Source organism: Pelmatolapia mariae, linkage group LG5 (genome assembly GCF_036321145.2).
Source record: "Pelmatolapia mariae isolate MD_Pm_ZW linkage group LG5, Pm_UMD_F_2, whole genome shotgun sequence".
NCBI lineage: Eukaryota > Metazoa > Chordata > Actinopteri > Cichliformes > Cichlidae > Pelmatolapia > Pelmatolapia mariae.
The window spans coordinates 2,629,562-2,652,783 of NC_086231.1; the positions used below are offsets into that span (position 1 = coordinate 2,629,562).

The 23,222-nt window shown below is 41.0% G+C and overlaps 1 protein-coding gene across 9 annotated transcripts in view; it reads left to right on the forward strand.

Annotated features, from left to right (window-relative positions):
- LOC134627344 (dedicator of cytokinesis protein 3-like) overlaps positions 1-23,222 on the forward strand; it is a 252,523-nt gene that overhangs the window by 70,725 nt on the left and 158,576 nt on the right. For all 9 annotated transcript variants that reach the window (XM_063473338.1, XM_063473343.1, XM_063473339.1 and 6 more), the window contains exon 2: positions 14,656-14,739. In XM_063473338.1, the coding sequence (XP_063329408.1) occupies positions 14,656-14,739 (84 nt within the window). The remainder of the gene's footprint in view (positions 1-14,655; positions 14,740-23,222) is intronic.

A 23,222-nucleotide genomic window follows, 5' to 3' on the forward strand; every position in this document is an offset into this window, starting at 1 on the left:
ATAAGTCTCCCAGCTATTCCAGATTTAATTATCTGGCCCAGGAGGACACAGATGGATGGATGCAAATCAACCTTCAGACTACATCTTTCCTCATCACAAGAACAACACAGCATATTACTGATATGTTATCATTGTGGCCAAATGGCAGAGGACGAGTTTTTGAGACGCTTAAAGATGACTTGTCGGCGTGCCGTTTAACATTTAGGCAGGAATTGGTTTTTAAATGACTGATGGTTTGATATTTGCCCCTATAATCCCACCCCATCCTGGAATAACCTTCAGCCCAATAGCCATCATTATTATTATTATTATTATTATCACCACAATAATAGCCTGCTTTTGTTGTGTTGATTTCGCTGTGGGAGGGAGTGAGCATGTCTCGGCTTCACACTGGACTAATAGCTGTCACATTCTCCTGGCATCGCCTCGGTGTATAAATAAACTCCTGGTATTTCTGTGAAATGACGCCGGCATTGTGGAGATAAGCGTGTCTGCTTGTGCCTTCATCGGTACGGAGCCTGACCTCAAAGGACATTAAGCCTTCGCCGGCTTTTTACAGAACGGAGCTCTGCAGTAACCATGGGGGGGGAGAAGAGGGGACATGAACAGAAGGTCGAAGGTTTAGTAGTTTTGTCGCTGCTGGAGAAAAGCAGGGCAGGAAAATTGAAAGTAATGCTCCATCATCTGCTCCAGCAGAGCTACTCACAGTCATTATCTGAAGCCTTAGTCCTGGTACGGCTCCTCGATCTGGTGTTAATTTATATCCCAAATCTGGCTCCACTAATTAGCCAAAAACTTTAAAAGCAGGAGAAATGTATGGACCACCTGCCTGAACACTGCTGCACACTCATCTTCAGCAGGATAATGAGCTCACCCATATCTAGAAAACTGCTTAAAAACTCAAGAAATATGTTAAACCCCCACAGGACGAATCAGGTAGTCCTCCATCATGTGACCCACAGGAACCCAGAGGACCCGCCAAACACCTCAGGGAATTCCCGAGTGACCTTTTCCAGAGCTGTTTTGGTGGCATCGAGATCACTTCTGGTGATTTACATGTTTCAGCTGATGGGTGCAAACTCTTCTCACATAACAGTGAGGTTTTAAACAAAAAAATGAGCCTTTATTATGGCTGATTGACATGAACAAAAAACTAGAGCAAAGGCAAAATGAGAGCAACTACTAAACTGAAACTTAGACTGGGAAAACTAACAAACTATATAAACTGAGACAAGAATGTGGAACTGTGAAACAACTATGACGAGAGGTGGATGGAAAACAGACGACCTGTCAATGAAGAAAGGAAGACAAAGGACTTAAATACACAAAGGAGTTGATCAGGCGAAATGGAAACACATGGGGAAACAGCTGACACAAATCAACCTAACGACGTCACAGGGAACATGAACCTAAACACAGTGACAAAGACACACCAGACTCTTTCAAAATGAACCAGGAAAGACTGAGAAAATACAACAATCAAAGAATAAAACTAAAATACACAAAACACTGGTAGGTTGTACAAACTGAGCATTTTCAAAGCACAGGACAAAAACCTGGACTTTCAGACGGCTGTACAGTATTTCTGGTCTGATTTTCAGGATTTAGAAGTGTGGCTCAAAAGACTTTGGCTGCTAACAAGTATTTACAGAGCACTTTAACTTTTTCCTCCTTGTTTTGGCTGTGTGTGCATCATAACTTAATCAAGGTGATCCCCGCCTAGACGAGCTTAGATGCCTGCACTTGGAAAAACCTGGAACCTGTTCTAATGGTCATCAAACCACAACTTTACTCAGATGTCAAAACTTCAACCTTATGGGCAAATATATGGGAGGTCATCAGATGTCAGAGCACCTTGAGGCAACTGTTGTTGTTACTTGGTACTATATAAATAAAGTTAGTTGAATTGGATGTTATCTTTATGCGGAAAGAACCGTTAAAAGTCTCATAAGCTTTGTAGTTACTTCCTGGTTCCGTCATAATCTGTAGATTTTCTCTTCCTGGTTTCATTTTTCTTGTTTTCTGTATTTTTCTGTTTAATGAATAGTTTGTCCTTCTTTCCGTTCACTTCCTGTTTTATTTTGGAGCTTAGCTCCTTGAAATGCTTTCCGTGTGTGTGTGTGTGTGTGTGTGTGTGTGTGTGTGTTAGGTTGCAATCACATCAACTCCCTCTTATTTTAAAGCTTGTTTGATTTTTGATATAATAATAGGTTTGTTTAATGAGAGACGTTAAATAAACTTGATTTTGAAGATTTTTAATTTTATTTATTTATTCTTATTGATTTATTTATTATTTTTGCTGTTCTGTAGATAATCAAGAAATCATCTGCAGGGAGAAGGAAAATGAAAGTAATTAGTTCTGTGTCTGGAATTAACCTCGAGGTTACATCGGACATCATTAAGTAGATGCACGCCGTTTTCCATTTCAGAAGTGGTATAAAAGCAGGCTCTGATTATATCATAGAGCACATGTACATACTTAAGTGTCTAAAGAGGTCGTTAAAAGGTCACGTGATGTTCCCTCGGTGTGTGTGGGACCTGAGAAAAGACGTTTGATTTCAGCACTTAGACTGTACTCTACTTCTCTAATCACTTACACCAAAATTTGAAAGCCCCGATAACGACGTCCTTCCACTATGGCCAGACTTCGCTCCCTGAAGGCTCTTAATGGCTTGATTAAAGGCTGTTTCCTATAAGCCATTACCTCGATTAAACTTTCATCATAAGTGTGATAATGACTTCTGTTAGAAGATAAATGTGTGTAGGTGTTTGTGCTCTGCCTGCGGCTTCATCCAGTTAACCCTTTGCCTTTATCTTCAGAGGAGTAATTGCAGTGACACGCTGACATTTTACATTTTAAATGTCCCTCCTTCTCTTCAGCTGGCCATTTTTCCAAACAGTGTAAATAACTAATGGGCGCCCTTAATGCATAAACACTGAATCTTTTTAATTCTCGAGTCAAAAACCTTCCACTTAATAAACGTTCTAGAAAATTGGCCATAGGTTTGTGCAGTCATCATTTTTCTTGGCTTACTGTATCCATAGCATAAATCACAGAATGTCCCAGCTGCATGGGGCTGCCAAAATAACAAATGACTCTATTAATACTTCCAACAACTCTGAATGGGCTAAACGGTGAAGAAAATGCACCAGCTTAAAAGTCAAGCTAGTTGTTATTTGATTCATTCATCCTCCGCCTCGGGAGCATTGAGAGGCAGCAGCTTTTTTTAGCTAGTCAAGGACACTTTTCTCACTTCCTTACAAAAGATGAGTTTGTGAGATCATCACAAAGCCTTGATGTGAGTAACAAGAGTGAATCTCATCTTGTGTCACTTTTAGAAATACTCAGTTTATTGGAAGATGCTGATAAACTACGCAAAAGACACAAAATCCACTTTGTGTAAATTCTGTAAACTGGCACAGACGGTCATCCCTTTCATCCCGCCTCAGCTCTCTTCTCTTTCCTCTCACACACAACTGGTTAGTGCTGGGCGATATGGAAAAAATGTTTATCACGATATGAATTGTTTTATATCACGATAACGATATATATCACGATATACCACCTGACCTGTGGTCATCTGGAAAGTATGCAGTCTGTAAACAGCGAGTGGAGAGTCTTTGATTTGAGTTACCGCAAAGCATGTCGCAAATCCAGGTGCACGTAAAGCAGCACCATGTCGCAAAACCACAAGACGGAGTTTCTTTGCGAAAAATATCATTTTTTTATACTTTATTTTCTCTTGCATACAGTTAAGGGTATGTATAGTGAGAAGACAACACTAATATATTTGCACAGGCTATTTAACCCTTTAAGACCTACCATAGAACCAAGTCCGCCAGAGCTTATCTTTATATTTTACATGCTGTAGTGCCATTTGTGGGAGTATTTCAAGTTGCTATACATCAATACAACCGTTATAGCCCAAATTTTAATAATATGTATGCATTAAGTCCATAGTAACTACATAAATTGCAAGAAAGTGCAATAAACTACAAAAAAATTGAAAATTGTTTTTTTTTTTTTTTTTTACATATATTTCTAGTTAGAGAAATTTAAGAGGCTTATCCCACATAACTGTAAATAAAAAGAAGTTGCACAAAATAGTTTCCAACAACAAGAAATTTATTTTGAGTGTCTTCATAGTTTTATGTTTGAGATACACTAATTTTTATATACTACAGGAAAAATGAAAATAAATATTATAATGCAAATTTGCAAAAAACACAGCATGTGCATCAAAATAAACTATTTCCAACAGTGTAATTTGACTTCTAAGCATCCCAGAAACGATACAGAAAAGCATAAAGTCAAACATGACTTTTAAAAACACCAACATAGGCTTTGAAAATAAAAAAATACATTATCCGCGAAAAGTGACGTCACTTCCGGTTTCGGACAGGTAATGGCGGACATGCGATAGTTCGCGCTGACTTATATTCCAAGTAGGAAGTGTTATGAACAGCTGATCGGATTGGCAAAGCGTGTTTCTGGAATATTATGTTTTTGTTGCTGGAAGTGGTTTTTATGCAATTTTTGCAAAGCTATATGTGGAAGGAAACCGTGACCTAGGACAAGCTAATGGAATAAGATGTAAGTACAACTCCTCTGGTTTCATATGCAAAAAAAAAAAATATTGCGCCACCTTACGTGGTTCCAGTTCTACAGGGATTTAAAAATAGTTAGGCAAAACGGAGTGTGCCTGCTCCGACCGGTTGTAAAGGGTTAATGATATATTTTATGTAATAATTTATAAAATTAGGGTTAGAAACGATAGAAGACAAATGGCACGATAGACACTTTTCTATCGTCCACACGATATATATCGTCATATCGCCCAGCACTACAACTGGTTGCAGTTATCCTGAAGGTTTCTTCCTGTTTAAAGGAAGGAGTTTGTTTGTCCCCACTGTTGCCAAGCACTTGTTGCGGTTTCTTTCTAATATTGATGTGTGTTTAGCTTGCGATATAAAGTGTTTCGAGCACACTGTTGTTGTGAATTTGCACTATATAAATAAAACTGAAGAGAACAAAATTTGGAACCTTCAGGTAAGAGCCACACCTGACTGTGGTCGACATTTTTGTCGCCACAAAAAATTTCCAGTCTGGAGTTTATGTGTGAAAAATGTTGATGAAGCTGTTTGCCTCAGTCTGTGGATGTGAGATGGGCAACACAAATGCAGTGTTGTCCATCTCAAACACTAACCAACCCAAACAAATCGCTCTAAACTTTAAACTGATTGTGTTAGGAAAACCTCGTACACTGCTTCTGTCGTATTGCTGTTTGACTAAAACTTTTGAACCCCTGAATGTGTGGGCTCCTGATTTGTATTCATAACGCAGTCCCTCTCCTGGGAGCCGCTCGGTGCCAACCACCCGAACCGTTGGTTATAGAGAAGTCTGTAGTAGATCAGTCGGGGAGGGCTGAGGGTAAAGTGCATCTGAGTAGTTTTCCTGTTTAGCCTATTAATAGCAGAGAGCAGATCTCCAGGCTCAACAAGACATACTGAGATCCGTGTCCCATCTGTGCAGTACAGTTTAGCTCAGCTGTATGTGGGTTGGTGTGTACTGTCACAGTCACTACTGTCGGCCTAGTTCTGTTTGCTGCCACTGCTGTTGCTGAGAAAGACTTTTCTGTGCGCCGGTTTTTTTCAAGCTGTTTCCTACATCACCCCGCAACACTTTGTTCGCTGCTTCTGTCTTACATTTCAGCTTTAGGTTGCTAAAGACTTACAGGAAATCGGCCTCACACGCATGAGGCAGACGCACAGTCTCTGCACATGCATATGATTAAACAATACAGGAACACATGCAACAAACCAGCACGATTCTCTGTCATCGCTATATTAGGCTCTTAGTCTCTTTACATTTATTCCAGCATCGTCAGCCATACAGACACCATCCTCGACACCAGCACACACACACACGCGCGCACACACACACACACACACACACACACACACACTAACACGATGCTGACTGCATTCGCAATGTTGCCTGTGGATGTCTGTGGACATCGTGGAGGATGTTAAAATGAGATACTTCATGTCTTAATTAGTATGAGATCTTATTTGAGGCATGGTGACACACACACACACACACACACACACAGATTTGTACATGCAGACAGAAGTACACTTACAGGAAATAAAAGCACTAATTGGGTCTTTGGTTTCCAGCATGCTAACCATATAAAATAATATTGCAATGTAAAAATATTTGTCTCGTTTCTTTCCACATGCAAACTTTTTGGCAGCAACATCTTTAGAAATTTGACTATCTGCCCTTTTACTTTAAAATTGCCCTCTCTCTCTTTTGCTTGCACACACAGTCTCCCTGTGGTTCGGTTCACACTTGAGAGTATTCTGTCATGTGTTGTGTGCAGCAGGAGAGGAGGACCCAATGTGCAGACTCCAGGACGTGAAAAGTACATTCCAAAAACAGCTTTATTGCTGAGACCCAGCCTAACTAAACTGGCAGGCAGGCTGGCACACAGTGTAAAGTTGAGGACAAACACAACACAGACTAAAGAAAACACAGGGCTTAAATACACAGAGGGAGGAATCAGGGAATGGGAGACAGGAGGGAAACACAGCTGGGACAAATCAGGGCTAACGAGACAAGGGAAGCAAAACCAGATACATTAACATGAGACACAGACTTTCAAAGTAAAACAGGTAACACAACACAGAGGCGCGGACTAGACAAGGGGATACAGCTGACAGGGGAGAACACAGACAGAAACCAGAAGACTAAAACTCTAACATAAACCACATGGAGAACCTAAACTTAGAACAGTCCTATAACCCGTTAGACAACGAAAGTTAGAATATAATGAAATAAACAAATTCAAAGAACCAAAAACACAAAACACTGGGTCGATGAACCAGACACCCAACATGTTCACATTGTTTATCTTTCATATTTGTGAACTGAATGCACAGATGTGTAAATGTGTGATGCATTTGTGTAGGATCGAGATGCAGAATACAACATTATTTGCATTCGACTGTTTACAGTGAAAGGAAAGTCCACTGGGACGCGTGCTGCATATTGTTATTAATGTGGTTTAATCCCAGTATATGTGCCCACTTGGGGCCTGTGTCGGGCTGCAGACAGCACCCACTGCAGGGACCCCAAAGGATTGCCTCTCAGTGGCTCAAAAGGGTAAAAATGTCTACAGCCTACACGAGGCCCTCCTGGGTTTACTGAAACCTGTATACAGGCTCCAAAGGGCAACACAGCTGTGGTCCCTGTATGGGAACATCTACTCGGGTCAACGTGGGAAAAGTGTGAGTTTGCCCAGCTCACTTAGTTCACTCACATCTACCCACTGTGGGGCTGTGTGGGCATGTTTTCTGGATAGTTCCACAGGTAAAATGCGCATCTTTGAATTTCCAAGTTACAGAAGCTCTTACAGGCCTCAGCCCTCAGCCTCGCTGTGTGCAGTTTCACATTTAGGCCTTGATCTTTCTGAAAAGTTTCAACAAGATCCCGCAGCTTGGTTTTCTTTTTATATTTTAAACTCAGCAGGTTTCAACAGCTGTATCTGTTAAAATACAGATCAGTTAATGAGAGGATCCCACTTTAAACGTCTAAGCTCGTCTTTTAAAATCCTAAAATCTTAGGAAAATTACTCCAAACAAGGCGAGTTTTTAAAGTTATGCCTTCTTTTTACATTCATTGAGAGCTTTCTCAAAATGATTTCGTTAAACAGAATTCTGTTTTTGCCATGTTGATCTTTAATCCTTCTACTTTTAATTTCTCGTCTATTGATGTAATACATTTTCTTTGTATACATATTGTAAACTGAGGAAAGCTTCTTTCAGCTGTTACCTTTTTCTCAAGCTGTTTCTATGCCAAACGCCCGGACTAACACCACCCCCGAGGAATTTGTTTCTCCTCCTTGAGAGAGGAGTTTATCGGGCAAATTTGTAACCAGCTACTCTGTGTAGACACTATTTTTCTGAACTGAAGGAGAAATGGCTAAAAAGAAAAGCAAGCGCTCCTAAAAATGTCTGGAGGCCATCACAACACCTGTGTGATAAGATCATTTAAAATCAGAGCTGCTTTGGTGAATGTTTAAAAGGTGGCAGAGAAACACTTCCTTGAAAAATGTGTTTTTCACACCAATTTCCAATTTTCCTGGCATATTGACAGACGTGTGACCAGCCTCTGAGGGAATAACTGACACGAAGGAGAAAACTGGAGTCGAGAAATGTGAATATAATAATGAATTCTATGTAAGCAGTATGTTGTGAAAGTGATCCATGTCCTAATTAAGCAATCAGGGTCTCGTATAAAAAACTATTAAAAGGAAAAAAAGGAGCTTTTTATAATATCTGTCGCGCCCTCCATGCAGGTGATTGGCTCAGCCGTTAGTGCTGTTAGCTCACAGGGATCAGGGGACCTTTATGTGATGAGTTTGCATAATCTCTGCACGACTTTTCTTTAGTTTCTCCCACCATCCACAGACGCGCTCAGTTAATGTTGACCGTCTTCACCAAGAACACTCTCACTAAACAGATATTAAATCTCAAGAGTTTCACTTCCTTATATTAAAAAACTTTGTGCTGTATGTAATTAGCAAAACAATGAAACTGCAAAATAATTGCAGTGCTAAGCAAAGCCAGAATCATGTCAACGCTGAACAGCACGACTTCACACACCAGAGGCTGAATCAGATCCTATATGTTCGTCTTTTATATACAGTCTATGTGTGCAGTTTCAAATACAGCAGCAGTTTGAAACGGTGCTTTTTGTGGAGCTTATTGGAGAAACTGCAACTTAATTGGATTTGCTGTACTGCACACCGTTTAATCCAACTTTCATCTGATGGCCCAAAACATTTAAACATCAGGTGTGTGGAGCTCACACAGACGAGGTTTGTAGCACTACAAACCGAGACGAGAGCAAAACTCCAGACACATGTAGACTATATAAAATGACTTTATCACTCCTGTGCTGCTGAGGTCCACAATTTTAAGGGAATACTTGTACGCACTGACCCCCTTATGGCCACTGTAGCAGTAGATATGACAGAAAATAAGGAAACACATAATAGATCCGCTTTAGTGGAGTATAAATCTAAATATTCAGCTACTGAACATGTGTGCCTGATAAAAACGATGAAAAATGTTTTTGTAATGAATTACAGCAACATCTCATTATTAATATAATAATTAATAATCTGCATTTAATCCTTTGTTATTATTCATCTCTGGCTGAGGTTTCTTCCTGTTAAAAGGGAGTTTTTCCTTCCCGCTGACACCAAAGTGCTTGCTCACATTGAGTCATATGATTGTTGGGTTTTCTCTGTATTATTGTCTTTACCTTACAATATAAAGCACCTGAGACGACGGTTGTTGTTGTGGTGTTATATATAAACAAAATAGAATAGAATTGAATTATATACCAGCTGTAATCATTACTGCTCTCTGCTTTAAAATCTCAAAGAGGGGGTGGCAAAGAAAAGATACCCCTAATTGAGACCCTACGGATTAGCTTTAATTGCTAAAAAACCCTCTCATGTCCTATTTATGCAAGTTTTTAAAAACAAATGTAATCTTTCTTATATATTTCTACTTGTGGGTGTTGAAATTCAAGTGTTTCAAAGTGTTTTCTCTGCATTTGGATCTGAAAACATGCAACGATGCTGCACTTAATAAAAGATGATAGGAGATGCGTTTGAACAAGTTTGCAGCATTTTCCAACTCGAGCACTGAAGTGCAGTTTGTTGATTTCTTTTATCCTGTTCGAGCTCTTTTTGTAGTTAGTCATGAATCTTCAGTGTGGCACACGAACACAGCACTCTGAGGTCCTTTACTTAAAAGCTTGTGCCAAATATGTTTTCTTCAAATGTACAACCTTTGTTCTACTGATGAGAAGAAAGTTCCTTCTTTAAATTATTCAGCGGTGAAATTTGTGTCATATGTCTGGATCAGTTTGGATTTTGGTGGAATTCTTGAGCAGCAATTAAATATTGAAACAAAGCTTCTGCAGTCACACTCCAAATTGAATTATCCTGTTCACTAAACCATCTGAGAAGTGGCACAAACACACAGTTTCCTGCACACGCAGCTTTGTTTCCATCATTTGTTTTTTGGGACTTTCTTCATCCTCACAATCTCATTCATACACAAACACACACACAGACGTGGAAAGGCCACAGGCTAAGTGGTGTGACTGGCTTAACAGATGTGAGTCATTTGTCAGACTATTGACCCAATCCGCTGGATAAACTAAATGCCAATACGAACCAGATAGAGCAATGCTAATCCCTGTGAGTGTTCGGTGTGTGTGTGCCTCTCCTCATCGTCTCTCCTCTGCCTCTTGTCTTCTCTGGAGAGCTCTTAGCTTTGTGACAGCTTCCCCAGAGGCACAGAAAGGAAAAAAAACCCACCAACAGGGTGAACCAGCAGCTCCAAGAGTTTCAGTTCCACCTTTATTTGGGGATATTTGTCCCTAACTTACTGTTTTTTCAGATTTTTTAAATTTACATAAAGTTTGTTTAATGAAAACATTGCTGTTCCTGTTTGAGTGGTGCCGTGGTCGAGTGGTTAACACGTTCACGCCCTGTGGTGTCTAAAGAATAGATGGATGGAACCACTGAAAACCATCTGATTTTTCATTAGTAGGGATATTTAAAGTAATGACCAAATCTAAGTCTTTCAGGGATTATTGGATGTTCCAGATCAACCTTCGGTCTGACTGGATAAAATAAAATTAATGGGTATATAAAGCACTTTCATTAATACTGACTCCCTGGGTTTGCTCATCCATCATAATTTCCATCCACAGTCTTTTCCATCAGGTTTTCTATTTCCGATTCCAGGTTATGCAGAGAATAGAAGATGCATTGAGCATGAAATCCACTGTTTGCAGTGTAAACTGAGACCGTCATGCGTTTCCTACCAAGTTTTATGTTGTCTACAAGCCCCACCCAGAAAATGTTGTGACGCCATGTAAACTGAAAAATAAATATGGTATGCAATGATTTGCAAACCCCATAAACTGACAGTTTATCCGCACAGAAACACAGAAAACACGTTTAAATCGAGACATTTTACTATGCTATGAAAAATATGAGCTCATTTTAAATTTAATGGCTACCACATGTGTCAAGAAAGTTGCGATGGGGGCAACAATACGGACATCTTCAGCACTAAAGAAGACATCGACCATCAGGCTTATTATCAGCTCTCAGTTCCAAAGCATCTCTGATGTGTGGGGGAAGCGTTAATACCTTGGGAATTAGCAGCTTTCATATCTGGAAAGACCTCATCAGTGCTGAGGTGTATGCAGGTTTTAGAGTCATTGAACAGTTTTTGTCAGGGAAGGTCTTCATGTTTCACATAATGCATGGATTCTGAACTGGCCTGCCTGCAGACCTTTCATGAACTGAGAGCATTTTGAGCGTCGTGAAACAAATAACAGGACAAAGAAGACCGAGGACAGATAAGAATGGGACAGCGTTCTTCTCCCAAAAGTCCAGCAGCTGCTCTGCTCGGGTCCCAGACGTCGATGAACTGTTGTTAAAAGAAGAAGGCCTGTCTAACGTTTTTGACATGTTGCTGCCATCAAATTCAAAATAAGCCTTTTTTTCTTAAACCTGTACATTTTCTCATTTTAAGCATTTAATGTGTAGATTTGTAGATCTTTCCATTCTATGTTTTAGTTACATTTCAAACAGCTTGCAAACATTTTCAGTGTTGCGTCTGAGTCTTATCCTGATAAATAAGGTGAATGATTATTAAATATCTTTCCAGAAAGTTTAATCTTTATTAAATTATTATAATCAGCACTAAATTTGCATGCTTTACTAAAAGGGTAATAAAATGAGACAGACTGATTAGCTGATGTTAATTTCAAACTTCTGTGATGATCTGTGAGTTACAGCTCTCCTGTGTACATTACAGTAAGTGAGACACATGCTGTTCTCTTTGGTGAGCCAGTTCTTTATAATCTGCAGTCGTGAGCCAGACAAAAGTCCTCTGATCACGATTACACATACGTTTGGATAACAGGTGGGAGGAGGAGGAGGATGGAGTCACGCTCGAACAGCGTTCAGAGAAGATGAGGTCAAGAACAGGATCCATCAAAGCTAACAAGCTATTTACAAAGAGAGCGTGTAGCATGGGAACAATGGCAGCCGTCTGTGTCGAGAGGAGAGAGACCAAACACTGGTCGCTGCTTCGACCTCGGAGGGCTACAGCTCCGTCTCCTGGCACGCTCTTCACCGTGCTTCAGTGTTTTTTGAATTTCCACGTTGACTTGTTGTTTTTGTTTTTTTAACACAGTCAAACTCCAGTTCTCACTACTTGGAACATGACAACTAGAGGATTGTGGGACATTAAAGGTACGTTAGGTAATTGAGCAGTGGTTGGTTGCATTTTACACTTGGTCAGGGCAAGAGGGCAAGACCGTGAGAGCATGACAGGGTCTCTGACGATGCCAGGGACTATGATGGACTGACTTTGAAAGTCACAGCCAACAAAGAGAGACACACAGGGATGAAGGGCTCGAGAGAGAGAGAGTTGAGATTGTCAGTGACACAATTCAAAACAGTGACAATCCCAACTGATCGCTGCTAATAGTGGAGACAGAGAGCATTACAGTGACAGAGAGAGTGACAGCGACGGCAGAGACGACGACAGAGCGCGAGAGCGCCGCTGATGATACAGAGACAGATGGTGACAGCAACACAGAGACAAAGCCAGGCAGAGACAGATGCAACAGTCCCGTCGCCCGGAGGTGTGAGCTGTGTGTCCTCGCTGCCACAGAATCACACTGCAGTCGGCAGCTCAAACTACAGTTTGCTGTGTGCACAGTAGCTGATTTTTTAAGCATTTCCTTCAGATTACAATCTTCTAAAAGGGTTATGTCATCCAATGTCATCTTTGAACTGCAGCTGGTAATAGTCTGTCCTGTTGGTCCACTGCTAGCTGGAGAGCCTCTCACACAGAACCTAGGACAGGTGGAGAACTCGTTCATGAGCCGCTACGCTGTAATTCGCCGAGGCTGCAGAGTGGTGGCAACTTTTTGGCGAGCATCTGATTTATGAGCTGTTTGTCTCAAAGTATGTCAAAGAAGAAAAGCCTCTAAAATCCATTTCCATATCTCCACCTAACAACAATACAAGGTATTGTGTTGTGTCTTTGGGAAACACAGCAGTGATTATTACAAACCGACCTCCTCCCTGCACCCAGGTTTGACTAGAACAGCATTACTTCAAAGTGCCAAGGATTTGTGGGCATTAGCAGAAATGACTAATGCCTTGGACTCCTCTCTCGTGGTCTTTTTACAGGTGGTATCTAGTTTTCTTGCGACCTTTTTAAAGATTTGCTGGAATTTGAATTGCAGATGTGGCGCTGTGTTAATTCAGCTGTGTGTAAAAATTCAGTTTTCACTGTCTTTTTTTATGTGTTTGCTCCGAGGCGGCAATAGCTCTCAACCCTGCTGTGACATGAATAAGTTATACGGCTGGGAACATTATTACCATATCTGCAACTTTTGACAGCTTTTACATGTTTTCCATCATTTTGATATCTTGTGATTCTTTTTCTTACAAAGTCATAATTTAACAACATCAGGAACAAAATAACATGTGCAGCTAAGTGTGAAGCCTGAGCCCTGCAGAGGAAAACAGCACTGACAGTGAGACCTGCAAACGGCATGCACGGATGATACGTTGCGTAAACACCCAAGGACTAAATTTAGAGACTAAGAGTGGGACTGGTGACAGAAAGCATGATTGTCCAGCGTGAGCACGACTTGGTCTTAAAGCTGTCTTTGTCTTCAAGGTCAGTTCACCACAGACTCAATGGGAAAGATGTACAGTCTTTAAAAACAAAGAGCCTTTCTCAAAGCAGACAGTTAAACAGACAAAGACAGAGTTTTAAGATCTCGTCTTGTTCTGCATTCAGAACAGACACACCTGTGGCCTTCTGTCTGAACACCTACACAGACGAGAGGACAGTACTGATTTGCCTCGTGGTCGACGCTATCGCTCTTAGAGTTGCATTGAAATTGATTTGAACTGTACCCATTTTTACCTCATGACCTGGAGACTGTGCTCGCATCTTTTAGCATTACAGCTGCATTTGTGCATTAACAATAGTTATATTCATAATAATGTCTGCTGCCCTCTTAGCCAGTTTACTCATGAATAAGACACCAGTGAGACTTTAACCTGCACGGTTAGATTTCCTGATGATCAAGTTAACATTTCAGTCCTGTAACAGAGCCGCTTGCACTGACTGCATCAGCAGGATGAGCTGTGAGGTCCGTTGTTTACTGGGTGTACTGGAGCAGTCATGAGGAATATGAACATCAACAGTGCCTGGTACAGCACGGCCTGGATGTGCTCAGTCAAGCTCTAATGTCTAACGTCACCCTGTTGTCATGGGACAGACACGCAGTGATGAAAGCAGACGAGGGCATTACTTTGTATTTATGTGCTTTGATAACGTGTTTTGATCAGTGATGAAAATAAGTTGTTGCCGTCCAAAAATTCAGACGCCAATCTTTCATGCTGTAACCTTATTCTTGTATTGCGTGCCTGTTCGACAAATGTCAGAGCGTCTGCAGCTTTTATCATTTTCTCTGTCTTCCTAGGATCTCATCTTTTCCCGTCTCTCTCATTCTCTCCACAGTCATCTGCAACTTCCGAGGCTCAGTGACTCAGGGTCTGGCTCTGGAGGTGGGGGAGACTGTTCAGATCCTGGAGAAATGCGAAGGTAAGGCTTCTACCTGATTGATAGCTTCATGAGATGCTGCGGGGGCGGAAGTTTGATGCAGCAGTAATGTCATTGATCATCGTTACGACTGTAAGCATCAGTAAACATGGTAAATATCCCCCAGAGCGAGCATTTTCTTTGCATCTTGCTCTTCTCTTCAAAGGCGTTTGCATGCATATAGAATAGAAATTGTGAGAAGAGAAACAGTGCGTCTCCCAGCAGCCAGCGCAGGAAGTCATAACTCTAATTTACAGTTATTTTCTGCAAAGATAAAACATGTATGTCATCACTCAGGTAGATATGACATAATAAGTCATCAATTTATGTCCTGTTCCCTGCAACAAAGTTGTAGAATCTCATTTCATACAATACTCAGTGTATTACAGTTTAATTTAAAACATATAATACAAGGTTGAAACCTCTGGACTGACAAACTGAAGCTCTTTAAGACGTCTGAGTCAGAATGCAACAGTTGTGAATGTGAATAACATGAATTAATGTCATGAAGCAGCTCTGGTATGACTGCTGTAACTCGTCTGTGATCTTTGTGCTAAACCTCTCACACACTCAAAGTGTGTTTAAGCTGAAGGATTTCCAGTAGAGTTATGTTCACAGGATCAAAACTGAAGCGTAAAGTCGTTTTTGGGATGTCAGATTTCTTAGGTGATTAAATTAAATGATTAAATTGCACAAGACACACGACAACAAGTATAACAACAAATCCAGACCTGAACAATGTTATTCATTCCCAACGCGTACCATTCCAGTCCTAACCGTAACCATAACCCTGTCACGTAGTGTTTTCCAAAGTGATTCAGGATCAGGATCAGAACATAAAACACGTTTACATGTATAGATTCATTCCAACCGGCTTTCAAGCCTCCAAACACGTAACATACAGACGATTTGTCACATTCATCAGTATGTTGCTCGTTGGGATGAGAACGTGTTTTACGTTCTTGATGCTTGCAGTGTCTGTATCATGTTCCCAGTATACTCTACATCCCTAAGCATGAGTCTATGCTGTTACAGTAATCAGTATTATATGAACATAGCTACTAACAAGTGAATCATGCAAAAAACAAACTATTTAAAATCTTCTGGTTATGACAACAAGTTCAATTTGACTCGTTTTATTTCTAGTTCCAGCCAATAAAGATAACACATGAAATCATCTTCTACTGGATTATTGTGCAAAAGCGACAGTGTTATATTTATTACCTGAAAAACTGAAATAAAGAGGAAGAAAAAGTCAGATGTATGTGTGATGTGGACAAAGTTCTTCTTATAGACAGATTTTTAGGGTTCTTATCAGGTAGCCAACTACGCCAAATTTCCAAGGCAAAGCCCTATATACGACATACAGACCTAGAAAAGCTAATTCATGCTCTTATTACTTCGAGATTGGACTATTGCAATTCTCTCTATCTAGGCCTCCAACTTTCCCTCATCCAACGCCTGCAACTAGTCCAAAATGCCGCAGCACGTCTTTTAAGCGGCACCAGAAGACATGATCATATCACACCTGTCTTAGCCAACCTTCACTGGCTCCCCGTCAAATCCCGTATCGTTTTAAAAATCCTTTTGTACACTTAAAATTTTAAATAAGCTGTCACACAGCTACTTCCTAATCGACCTCCTTGACCTTTATATCCTCAAGAGAGCATTTAGATCCTCTAATCAATGGCTCTTAGTGCAACCAATGTCCCGACGGAAGACTAGGGGGCATCGGGATGCGATTGCTGCACATAAACTTTGGAATAGCCTGCTGATTGATATCCGTGTGTCTGAATCCATTCAATCCTTCAGATCATGTTTAGAAACCACCTGTTTAAGCTAGCCTTCAAAACAAATTCGATTTTAACTTCTACCTGGTCCGCACTTGTGCCATGCTTCTTACCTGTAACTATTCTGTAATGATAACTGTATTTTCTTTGTTCTTCTATTGTTGTAATCCCACAATGTGGCGCTTGTGTGAAGCACTTTGGTGTACCTTGGTCTTTTAAATGTGCTATAGAAATAAAACTGAAACTGTAGGTTGTTCAAAGCATTTCAAGCAACTCACCACTGTTAAAGTTTTGACAACAACTCCCAGCCTGTTCCAGTTATTATCTTTACACCGAAGCATATCGATCATTCACTGCAACTGAACATCTTTAACAGTGTAAATAACCTTAGTGGGTGTTTGTGTTTAAGCTACTGTTTTCACTGGTACTTAACTAGAGAATGTAACCTAATTTGTAGGATTTAGAGCCCCCTCTCTCCATCTTATTTCCCTAAATTTTGTAAAAAAACACTGAAAGGAGTCCACTCCCTTCTAAATATTCTTCATGCGGCCCTCCTTTTAGTCCCTGGTATCTGAAAAGAGAACACTCTTGTCATTTCTCCCACTAGTTTTTGGTTAAAAAAGCAGCATCCAGAGCTGCAGTGGTGCAGTCTGCTGTTTGCTTCAGTGAATCACGGTCCATTTCCCTCCACATTTTATGAGGCCACCACACAGAAAAGCCTTCACATTAATGCTGCGGCAGCAGCGGTGGCTGTGTCGCCACAAATGTGCACAGTAAAAACAAAGTGGCACTCATTGCTGCATTCATAGTTCTCTCAAATAATGAGTGTAAATAGCCTGTAATAGCCTCGTGCGGGCCTGGATGAGAGCCCAAGTTATTAGCTGCTGTTTCTCCCATTGTTATTTCTAGTTTGACTCACAGAAATTAACAACTCAAGCCAGGATGTGTGTGAAGCCAGAAAATGTTGTCTTTTGCAGATAATGAGTGAGTATGTGCTCCATTAGCCACAGCTGGGGAGGACGCTAGCATCGATCTGGTGCCAGGGGCTGATTAGGCTTCTCTTTACCCCGAGGGGAAGATGTCCAGAGGAGGAGAGAGGAATAGACAGAGAAGGAAATATTCTGTTGATGGGTTCACTTTGTGCTGCTTTCCTGCCTTCCTCACCCGCCTTGTTGTGAGGAACTACAATCTGCACTTGCCTTCATTTTCCTCCCACTTCCTCTGAACTCCAGCATCCTTCCTTTGCGCTCCTCTGGTTTCTCTTATATTCACTTCTTCTCTCTTGTCATCTATGCATATTGACCAGGCAGTCTCATATTCAAGGCTGAGCTAATTCCTTGGCATCCAATCGGCGTCTAATTTGATCGGGTTATGAAATGCAATCCTGCTGGCGAGGGACACGAGTTATTATCCGAGCCCTTGTGGGAGAGACTGGCATCACAGCTTCCCCTGTAGCACGCAGCGATTATCAGGGCAAACCAGGGCTAACTTTTGTCCAAGATCCCCGAGGAAATTTCAAGAACTCGCTCTGCAGCTTTGGTCATTAACTGAACATGTAAATAGATTTGTAGAAAATACCCTCTAAACAAAGAGCTGCTACAGCAGGACCTACATTTATTAGAAGATGCACTAGTCTAACATTCAGAGTGACAAACACAAAATAACTGTTATAAAGGTATATCAATCAATCAATCAATCAATTTATTATTTATCAGTTAATAGTTTCATTTTTTATTGAGGTCAAAGACCAGAAGTGATCCATCATTGCTAATTCTGCTGCTGCAGGAGGACTCGAAGTCTCGGTTAAAATTGGCTTCATCACAGCCCCCCACCCCCGCAGACAGAAACTCAGGGGATATATTGACAAAGCCATGAAAGTGGCAGCCTAACTGTTGGAGTCCAATCCTCAAAGTCCACTCCTAAAATACAGATTACAGTCACAGCACTTAAGAAAGCATTAGAGTTCGATTAGAGGGCCAGCAGCCATTTCAGGTATGTGATTTTGTTCTCAATACTATCAGCGTTGCTGAAGCGCCCATAGTCAGCTAAGTGCTAATTATTTTGGAGAGGCTCTTCAGCTGTAAGATTTCTCTTTTTTTGAAGCAAACTTCTGGCACTGTGGAGAGAGCAGCTGTCAGCAAATACCAGCTAAGCATGAAGATAACCTGATGTTATAATGTGACACTCGTTTGAAGACGAGTCATTCTGTGTGTAAAATGTGGTGGTTAAAAAGTCCAAATCTAGCAAAACAGGCTTTTACCAGATTTGATTCGCTGGAGGGAAGCTCAGCTTTGATTGGTTATTATGTCATTGGTTGTATCTGACCTCGCCTATCACAGCAGTTAGAGGCAGACTAAACGTTAGGAAACACAGTCACAGTTTTATTCTCTCTCTCAATGTCACTCACTGCTGTAAGGCTGCAGTAAATCCCTGCAGGCTGTACTGATCGAACACTTAGGTTTAGTCTCAGCACTCCACTGAGGTGGCAGGAAAACCATCAAAGGAACCCAAATACAAAAAGACAGAATAAACCAGAAGTAAGGAGCATCTAACCCAGAAACAGGAGCGAAATTAAACAACAACAGACAACGCGAGGAAGATCGAGGAAGAAAAACCCAAACTAAACCCAAACACCGGTGAGAGCGATGAGCATGAGCGAACTCAACCAAGGAAATAAGTAGGGCAAGGAAAGGAAAAAAGGCAGCAGTTTGCCACGTTTGAAACTAACCTTCAAAATAAAAGAGGATGTAAAGATGGTGAAAGCTTAAACTCGCAGAGACACACAGTGAGACACAGATAGACGTGGCACCAGGATGTAACACCCGGGGACAGGCAGGCAGTCTGTGGGGCTTTTTTAGGTGCAGCAAAAAGTGACCTGGCTTCTTTCGCTTCTCTAAAGGCCGACACCACAGCCTTAGAAAGACATTAGAGTCCCCTCCAGAGTGACCACTGATATCATTGTAAATACACTGAGGTGGTGACAGTCTGTATGGGTGAGCCAGGCAAGCATTAATGTGTGTTGTACAAATAAGATGTACATTTAAAAACAAAACACGTTTTTTGTAGGAAACTTTAAAAATGACCTGATTTCCACTGGTTGTGCAGCACTTATCAGATGGTTGAGCATTTAAATGGAAAAATGGAAGGGTGTGTAATAAAGCCAACACAATAACATATAAACACAGAAAGTATTAAAACAGCCTTACAAAGACAGTTTTTCCTTCCCACTGTCACCAAAGTGCTTGCTCATAGGAGGTCATATGATTGTTGGGTTTTTCTCTGTATGTATTATTATAGGGTCTGCCTTACAATATAAAGCACCTTGAGGTGATGGTTGTTGTGATTTGGCGCTGTGTAAATAAAGCTGAATTGAAAAATTGAATGTTAGAACCACAGAAGAGCAGCCGTGCTGCTGCAGAAGCTCTAATCACCTCTAACTTTTGGATGCTGTTTTCAGAGCTTTTTCGAAATGCGGACTCATGACAGGGATGCTGTGGATCCTTTAAAAGTCCAAAATAAATTATATCTTACATAAGGATCCAGACAGCAACTACCGTCCCCGGCTACAGAAAAGACAGCGGAGTAGAGATGAAGAACCGTTACAGTAACAACAGTAACAAGTGACTTTAGACATAAATGTTCATAGTAAAAGGTGAAAAGTGATTTTTTTTAAAGACCTTTAAAAAATATGAGTACTGTAACTGGTTACTATAACTGTAACCATATGTAACAAAAATATTAAAAGATGGCCAGGGTGATGGGTGACCACAGACACAACCACACAAATAATGAAACAAGCTCCGAGTAGTTTGATTTGATTCAGAATTTCAAGTTTTACTCTTTTTACTACTTGATTTTGCTCTTACTAAATTGCTTTCATAAAATTTACTGCAATTAAAGTCTAAATTGTGGACGTTCACCGTGGTCTTTCCTTGGAGCCTGCTGTCGAGGCTAAAACCATCCCAGAATCAACAAGTGCCACGATTAGTAGGAGAACTACAGGTGGAGCTGATAAGATTTGATCTGCAAGGCTATTAAGGTTACTTCTTATCAGGGTTAGCAGGAAAGACACCTGTAAGATTTACAGTAGTAAGTACTGGGCGAGTCACCTTATCCACATCAGCTCCAGAACCGTGCATTAGCTACTGGGTAAGACTCGTAGGATCAGGGATTAGGAATTTTTTTTATCAGAGAACTGAAATCAACTTCCTGGTTTTGTGGGCCTACCAATCGACACCATCCATTGCAATGGATGGTGTCGAAAAGCCTGATCGGTTCACCTCAAAAAGCCTGATCGGTGCAAAGAACTGCGTAATCACAGAACAGCTTCAGGTCTCCAGATCTAGCGGCTAACAGAACAGACATCACGTTTCAGCCACTTCTCTGCTTCTTTTCAACGAGTTTTTCCTGGGTGGGATAGCGCCAGTGTTGTACAAACTGAGGAGGCTGTGTTCCCACGGAGTGGATTGGTGGCTCAGCTGCAGCTCGCACTTCTATTGGATCCCTGTCAAAATTACAAAGAAAAACAGCCTCATGGGTGCCATTACTGCATCAAGAAGCAACTTCTTTTTCATTAACTACCTTGAGGTGTGCTCTACAGGGTTACAGCATCATTTAACACTCATATTTGACTGATTTTGTAGCTTGACGGAAACCTGTATCCACCGCGTAATGCAGTTTTGATAATGATTGCAGACTGAACATGCATTAACTCGACAAAAGTGTTTTACAGTGAATTTTATTGGTAATTATTTTGGTAACGGTGCAAAATGATTATTCTAATGACCACTTTGTGAGCTGTTTAGATGCAGGAGGCGAGACGATTGCTCTTCTTCAGAGTATGCTGTGTAATAATTTCAAATTACTGTATATGCACCTGCGTGTGCACCCATGTGCCGCAGATAAACACCGGCTCTGTAGACGCTGTTTCCACCGCTATAATTCATCCAAATGTTTCCCCTTGTCACTCAAACCTCTTTCTTATCTCCTACAGATGTGGTAAATGTACTCTCTGTCTGTCACACACACACAGACACACACACACACACACTGCATCAGCTCTTACGAATGGGCCGAGGCGCTGCTGGCCCAGCCCATGACTGATTACCATACAGATGAGAGGTTGGGGAGTAAACACAGCCGTCATAACGAGGGTGATAAATGAATCTTGATTGGTTATTAATTACTCAGCCAATTAAGCCCTCCTCCATATTCAGATCAGATGATGGGAAGCTGCAGAGAAATGGATCTCATGATTTTACAAGGAGATGTGATGAAAGTTAAAGGGTCTGATGTGCTGGACAGCACTGGAACGTTTTTCTCAGTATTTAATCAGTACGTGCTGATGTTTCACTTTGAGGGTTTCATGATGAGTTCTGTTATTTCATAGTCTTACAGGAAATTTCTCCTTTATTTTCTGAACTGTTGTTAAAAGTGTTTGTCTCGGAGACATGGTGGCGATTCAGGTGATGTCTGCTCTGATAAATGCATAAGGAATTGCCTTCCTAGCTGTGTGCATTTGGTAGTCCAAGAAGGTCAAAGTAATAATGTGCATCATTTTGATGTAAATAAATGTTTCTTTTGGTTCACTCTGTCACTGACAGACAGTCGCCACCCAACCCTTACATTTCCAACGGCCAGAGACACAATCATTTTTATTTCCACTTGGCTGGAGACAAATGATGTCCCCACTGACTAAGAGGATGTCTGGGTGCTTCTCCTGCACATATTTAGTCCCTGGATACCAGCAATTTTAAGCTGTCAAGATTTTACTCCAAGTTGAGTCAACTTTCATGGCAGCTTTCTGCTCCACAGAGGCATCTGATGAATGTCCGTCCATGTGGAAAGAACGGCGGTGTGCTCTGAGCCCTGAAGAAGAAAGGGGTCCATCACTGTCACGCACGCGGGCATGTACTGTCCTGTAGGTCATACAGTGGTAAGAGAAGAAGTGTTAAACCGGTCTCTGAACCAGATCGCGGACAGAAATAGACCAAACTCTCGACTTCAAACACCTGAGCGAGCACCAGCCTCCCGTGCAGAAAAAACATCGTCACATAATGCTGGCTTCAAAAGTGAGACAGTCCCAGGACACTCGTGTTAAAGTTTGAAGTACTTAAAAAAGTTTTTTAAAAAGGTCCCCAAAAGTTGATTCTGTTCATCTGGACGAAGCGTTTTCAGTAAGAGAAACGTTTGGTCACTCATCCAGGTGACTTTGCATAATGACTGAAACTAGCACCACTGAAGGTAAATGGGCTGGGAGGTCAGTTACTTGATCATGAACGTTTCTCCAACTGAAAACGCTACGTACAGAATCAATTTTTGGGGATTTACTTACCTGGATCATTGAGCATGCATCAAGACCTTTTAAAAAAGTTGTTTTTAAATAATGTGGAGCCTACAATTAAATGCCGTCCTGCACATGAGATCTCATCCTGTACCAAATTTCCCCTTGTGGGACAATTAAAGGATTATTCTATTCTATTCTATTCTATTCTATTCTATTCTGTACATGAGATCTCATCCTGTACTTGGGATCTCGATTCTCCACATTAGATTTCCATCCAGTACAGCAGCAAAAGCCTTTTGCACCAAACTCTCCAAATGTTGTCGTGTAATCGCCCAGGCAGGATTTGCAATTTGCAGACAAAAAGGCTGAAATTACAGAGATACTGTATGGTTCTGATGTTATCATAGGGT